The sequence below is a fragment of the Austrofundulus limnaeus genome, unplaced genomic scaffold, assembly GCF_001266775.1.
Source record: "Austrofundulus limnaeus strain Quisiro unplaced genomic scaffold, Austrofundulus_limnaeus-1.0 Scaffold1, whole genome shotgun sequence".
NCBI lineage: Eukaryota > Metazoa > Chordata > Actinopteri > Cyprinodontiformes > Rivulidae > Austrofundulus > Austrofundulus limnaeus.
In genome coordinates this window covers 3,346,473-3,353,200 of record NW_013952403.1, presented here as the reverse complement: position 1 = coordinate 3,353,200, position 6,728 = coordinate 3,346,473, and the positions used below count along the sequence as shown (strand labels likewise).

The window sequence follows — 6,728 nt, the reverse complement described above, 5'->3', positions numbered from 1 at the left end:
GGCTGGGGGTGGTGGTGTTATGCAGAACTGTTTTTAATTCGTGTGGTGGCGGGTGAAGAGTGGCAGGATGGGAAACAAGCGAGCATCCTTTTATTGTGCGCCCACTCTCTGCAGAGCATCCGCCGAATTCCTCTGCCATGCATCAGAACCCGGCGTCTTGTAAACAGGCGCTAGACAACATTCCAGATGAGTTGAAGGGGGCCGGCACGAGCTAAGTGACACCGCCTGGAAACTCATGTGGTTTTCATTCTTGCGCTCCGCGTTTTGGATGAGGGTCAGCCGTGTCAAAAACCTTTGGCTGAGAGCACACCTGAGGTCAGCTGCAGAGGACATTTCACCCTTCAGCAGACGGGGGTTTATCTCGCTTTTAGGCCTCTCAGACATAAGAATGTCAAGTATTTCAACTGGATTTCAATCTATTTTCCTTAGTAGACAACCTGAGCTGAGATGGAAAACACAAAAGAGTCGTGGGTCTGACTGAAGCCTCCAATCTGGGTTACGTTTTGAACATCAGATCTAATCAGCTTCTCCTTTTGTGAAGCTGATAGCTTCAGTTAACTCTTTTTGATAAAGCGCTCTTATTAAGTGCGGCGTCCTGCTTTCAGAATAAATGCAATTTCACATTGTCAATCACTTTAAATTAAGAACAGGCAAACGCCATGCTGGGACTCAGACTGCACACGCACACAAAATAAACTTTCTGAATTATTGACTGACAGCGGCGATTCTAAAGAAGAGGATTCTGGTCCTCCACGGATATTTACATCCAGCAGAACCCTCCAACTCAGAAAACTTCATAACTTAAAGAGCTTTGCTTCCAGACGTGGCCTTTAGACGCTCGGTGTGCTCGGTTTACATCCATGCCAACGTCTGTCAGAGGCTGCTTCAAAGCTTCAAAGCTGCTCATCAGTAGCTGGTGTTTCCTGCTGCAACAGTCAGAGCAAGATTACCCACGATTCTTATCAAACACCTTTGACCCGCTGCTGCAGATCCACGGAGGAAACAAAACACTGCAGGCTTTAATTTGAATACACAGCTAGAAAAATAAAACATTTCCTGCAAACAGGAAAGCAAAAGTACTCACAATATCTATACAGATAAAATTGTTGCAATGCAGAATTTTTTTGAAGCCATGTTGTTAAACTGAATAAAGCTAAAGCACCATGGATATGTTGAGCGTGATTTAAACTTTATCTCTTATTTGGACAACATCTAAAGGGATTTCTTACATTTCAGTTGGAGCGTAATCCGGTGCCCTCATCCTGGCGCCGTCTTTTAGTCTGCAGCAAAACTCTTCATCGATCTGCACGCCGGGGTACGGGGAGGCACCTGGAATAAAAAAAAAACATTAAAATACAGTAAGTGTATATAACATCCGCATTGCATTAAAAATATCATTTGCTGTACTTTTAAAAAGGATAATTTGTGGGACTGCATGTTAACTTTATACAGGTAATTAATTTATTCAGTAAAAGTAAAACGAAAAACCTACACATAAAAAATTGCACGAGTAAACAGTACCTGAAAAAGAAGGGTAAGAAGTATACACTTGTTTAGCATGTGTAACAATAACAATATAATTTATGTGACAAAATATTAACTTTACTGAGATTAAATGTAAGGATATTAATATGACAGCTGCAGAAGTAGTAAAAAAAGGCTTAAAAAAGAGAAGTTTATTTGACAACGATGGAGCTCAGATTAGAAACCGTTTGGATAATTTAACACTGGTTCAGTTTTTACACACATCACAAGCAAAGAGCTGTTTTTCTCATTCAGCTGCATCATAAATCTGTCTGATTTCTCACTCACCAACCTAAAGGGAACCCTCCACTGACTTTATTTATTTTTGACCCACTAAAGCGGGAAATAAAGATTTAATGCAGACCTGAAGGACTTTACGTACGTCATGGGAAAGCATGAAAATATATAGCGTCATGTTGTTGATTTTGGAAAAGAGCTGTTTATTCTCACATTTTTCTGACACCGTAGATTTTATTTTTGTTTGCGTTAATTCCCATGAACGACATAATTAATCACATTTCAGACAATCCAAATCTAACAAAGATAATCTGATATTTGTGTAAGAAGAGAAAACATTTCGGTTCCTGGGGTCCCTGTTCAGATGGATCACGTTTCCAGCTGCAGATGATTTGAACTTCATCACTTTTTTGTGGAGAGAATTGGTGTGAAAACAGATAGGAGCTGAAGTGGGCCTCTTTAATCCACTACAGGGAGAGTCTTATCTTCCCAAACTTTTGTTAACTGACACAAACATAGATTATGTTAATGTCTCTATTAAAATATTCATTTGATTTATTTAATGTGGATTGTTTATCCAGTAAAAAACTAAGAATTTAGTGCTGAAAGTGTTATCAGGAAAGTAAAAGACCCAAAAATTTTCACTATAGTTTTATTGGTTTTATATTTCTGTACATTTATTGCAGTCTAACTACAACTTTGAAAAATAAATCAAGACATTTAGCTCATTCAAGAGATGGGTGCTATATGTCTTTTGGTTTTTGTAAATTTTATACTTTTAAAATGTTTTAAATGGTATTTACAAATAATTTTCCAATTAAAATACACAGAAATTGATTTCAAAACATAGTTCTCCTTTAAATCAGCATCAATGTACTTGCTTTATTCTTGTCTTTTTTTGCTTTTAGCTAATTTTGTGCTATTTTCAGCCACTAGCCTTCTGCTATTTTATAGTTTTTAATCCACCTTTGTAACCATTAGCTTCTAGCAAGCCTTTTGCTACCTTTGGCCAACATTAGATTCTTATAGCTTTTAGAAAGTGTTTTGTTTGATATTAGCTTAAGCTGATATTTTGCTACTTTTTGCTTACAGTTAGGCATTTGTTACTTTAGCTTTATGCAATTTTTTTTACCTTTTATTGTTTTTAGCTGTCCTTTTTCTATTTGTCGCTTCCTTTTGCTACTTTTAGCCTTTTTTTGCTACTTTCAGCTGTTAGCTGGTGCTTTCTTTTATTTTAGCTTTAAGCTAGTATTTTGCTATTTTTAGCTTTCAATTAGCTGTTTGCTACTTGTAGCTCTGGGTCATAAATATACCCTTGTATAATCAGTTTATAAATCTTAAGCATCTTAAAGTGAAGCTGAAGATGACATAAAATGAATGTTTGGGTTGTTGAATGAAAAATAGCTGCAGGATCACATTTGGGATGCAGGAAGATAAAACAGACAGATTTTAATGAGCTACAGAACAAAAAAGTGTTGGCTCAGCAGATAAAACACTCAAAAACTGGACAAAAGCACTTCTTCAGACCGAAGTGAAGAGAATAACAATGATCTACAACGAACAAAGAAATCAGAGTGAGGAAATTAAACCTGACCACCAGATGTGATAATTAGAGAGAAAGGACAATTGGACAGTAATTCTGAAAAAGGAATAAGATTTATGGAAAGAAATTAGCTAGAAAATGCTAACATCAAGAAACCACAAAAACCTATTGATAAAATAAAATAAAACATTTTAGGACAGTTTTGTGCGCTTTCTGAATATATACAACAGGTTTAGTGGATAAATGAAGGAAGACTTTTAAGTTAAACAGAATTTAACATCAAAGAGAGCAGAGTTGTATTTAAGTAAGTAGAAATACTTTGTTACTGTACTTAGGTAGAAATTTTTGTTATCTGTACTCTACCTGAGTAATTGTTTTTTAGCCGACCTTTTACTTCGGTTCCTTAAATTTTTTAAAAAGGTAAGAAGTAGAAAGTCATTACTCCTATTTCGTTCCAGCTTATTGTTAAAAAAATTACTTCCCTGATAAATTGTGTCTCCTGGATAGAATGAATGTAATTGTGGTTAGATGAAAAATATAAATATATATACCATTCTGACATTGTAATAGTTTGTACACAACCCATCCCAGCTGCTCCCCTTTAGGACGTTTTTTTTTTTTTTTTTTTTTTTTTGAGAAGTCACTTCCCAATAAATATCATTTTGGAAAATCTAACCACTAATTTTTACTCAATACTATACCTAAGTATATTTTAAGCTAGAAATTTACTTTTGATACTTAAGTCCAAAAAAATAAATAAATAAATCAGATACTTTAAGACTTTTACTTAAGTAATATTCTTAGAGGAGACTTCAACTTTTACCAAAGTAATTTTATGATAAGATACTTGTACTTTTACTCAAGTATCACTTTGAGGTGAACCTTACCTAATTTCCCTCTTGGATCAATTTAATCTTTGGATTAATTTATCATTTTTGACTATAATTAAATTAAATTGAAAGAGAGGAGGTGTTCTCAGATGTGTTTATGAGTGGGTAGATCAGTGAATAAATAAACAATAAGAATAAATTTTACATCTATTCTAATCTTTTTTTTACCATGCTGATAATCTCGTACTCTAGAAGAACAATCTGTGAAAGACTGCAGCATTTTAGCTCAAATAAGACCAAACTCACTTCAGATTTTAATGTATTTTTTTCAAATTTATAAAGGCTCATTTAAGTCCATACAAATGTTTGTATTTTAGAAAGAAACAGGGAAGAAAACATCTTTGTGACATCTTTCTGTAGTTTGACAGTTTGAACTGTGACAAAAACTAACTTTAACTGTTCTCTGCTTCTTCTGCTCCCTGTGACCTTCTAACCTACTTTACTTCGTGTGACGTCTTGCTTTAGAAACGTGTTGAGCCACGATGTGCAGACAGATCAGCACACTGAGAGGCCGCAGCGTGAACGCAGCAGGGCGGCACTTTTTACTCGTCTGCCTGCTCGCTTTCTGTGAGTTGATGCTGCCAGCTGGGATAAAAAACAGAGCGCTTTTATGGGGAGGTAGATTTAATGTGCCACGCCTGTCCTCTTATTCACAAGCTTACACAAGCTCTAATGTTTTAAAAAACAGTTTTCTTAGACTGACAATGGGATTTCATGCTCTTTTTGTCCCACAGGGACACTTAGAAGAAGACAGCTATTACTCAGTACATCTGGTGAGGCTGTTTAACACTGAAGACTAATCCACAAAGCACTCCTCATGAAAAATGTATAGTAAAGGCTGTGAGGTTTTAAATAGATTTGGCTGCTTTTATTTTTGTAAACCTTTACAATGCCTGTGACATGCATGTCCTTCAAATACAAAAAGCTGAAAAAAAAAACATCTTTACATTTAAGAAATTTGGCATAATACACAATATTTTGCCCATTTTGTCACATAAATGGCATTTTTCTTTTGAACTTAGCTCACACTGAAACAGGAAGTGACATCGAAAGGAAACTTTATGGTCTTTGTTTGATGATATAATATTATTTGAACTCTGACACTGCTTTATCTCTCTGACAGAGATAAAAAATAATCTAAAGAAACGTCAAATACTTTTCTACAGCCTTTTGTTCGCATTGTAGTGATGCTCTGTTCATTCAGACATTCCCCTTTGACATCACTTCCTGTTACTTCACATGCAAATATCTCAACAACTGTTCATCTCAGCGGCATTATAATTTTTTTGCTAAATGTTATCAATGTTATCTTTCAAAAAATGCATTGATTATTTTTTTTACAAAAATCGGATGTCAGAGGCTCTTTAAATTTATACATGTCTGGAAGTTATTTTACATGGGTTACCGCTGTTTTTATGATAAAGTGTATAACTGTATATATGAGGAGCAGAAGACGTTAAATAATTTAACTTCAGCTTTAATTAGGTTTTTATGAGGAAAACAGACATTTCAGCTTCTCCTCCTTTAAGTTTTATTACAAAGAAGCTTCAAAACACTTTACGAGTTTTGGGGAATAGTTTAGAAGAACAAAACACTAGAAAGAAAACTTCTGACAGAGGAACACCCTGTAGTGCAGAAACCTGTGCTTTTTTTTGCTTCTGATTGGGTAACAGTTGACTTTTTCTCAGGGCTCAGAGCAACTGTTTCAGTTCTGTTCCAGGGGGTGAAAATATCTTAAACATTTCACAGAACAACCAGAGTGCTGCCAGGCATCGTGGCAAAAAAGGGAATAAAATGATCAAATGAAATAAAAGACCCATGCCTTGCAAAGATCTCGAGGTCAGATGAGTTTGTGGGACTCACCCAGAGAGAAGATCTCCCACATGAGAACACCGAAGGACCAAACGTCACTCTGAGTTGTGTAGATCTTGTCAAATATGGCCTCAGGAGCCATCCACTTGAGTGGCAGCCTAGCCTGTGAGTGAATATTGTTATCAGGTCAGAAACTGCTTTTTAAATTTTTTTTCATGTTTGCATGCCTCACCTATTAACACGGCACTGATGATTTTCTAACTTCTGTAAAAGGTCAGACAGTTTAAACAGCTCAATCCTCTAAGCAAACATAACTGCTTTGTTGTTGCTAACTTAGCAGTAGCTTACCGGTTTTCTCGCTTTTTATTTAATGAGAACTCTTTAAAGTATTTTTAAGATTCCAAGCAACCATAATCAAATAAATATACAGCAGTGTTGACAGCTTACATCTCCTTTGCGAACGTAATCCGGGTCTTTGTAAATGTCCCTGGCAAGCCCGAAGTCACAAATCTTCACAACGTTGTTCTCAGACAGTAAGATGTTCCGCGCGGCCAAGTCTCGATGAATGCACTGATGGAAAAACAGAAGAAAAGCTCAGAGCTGCATTCAAACTGAAATTTGAATTTTTCTGCATGTCTTTGCACTCAGCATAGTGCGTGCGCGCGCGCGCGCACACACACACACACACACAAACACACACACACACACACACACACACACAC

At 36.1% G+C, this 6,728-nt stretch overlaps 1 protein-coding gene across 1 annotated transcript in view; it reads right to left on the bottom strand.

Annotated features, from left to right (window-relative positions):
- The window catches only part of kdrl (kinase insert domain receptor like), a 51,690-nt gene that overhangs the window by 10,267 nt on the left and 34,695 nt on the right, over positions 1 to 6,728 (bottom strand). Inside the window, exons 23-25 of the mRNA XM_014005240.1 lie at positions 6,454 to 6,576; positions 6,058 to 6,169; positions 1,230 to 1,329 (exon numbers count right to left, since the gene is read on the bottom strand). Coding sequence (XP_013860694.1) covers positions 1,230 to 1,329; positions 6,058 to 6,169; positions 6,454 to 6,576 — 335 coding nt within the window. The remainder of the gene's footprint in view (positions 1 to 1,229; positions 1,330 to 6,057; positions 6,170 to 6,453; positions 6,577 to 6,728) is intronic.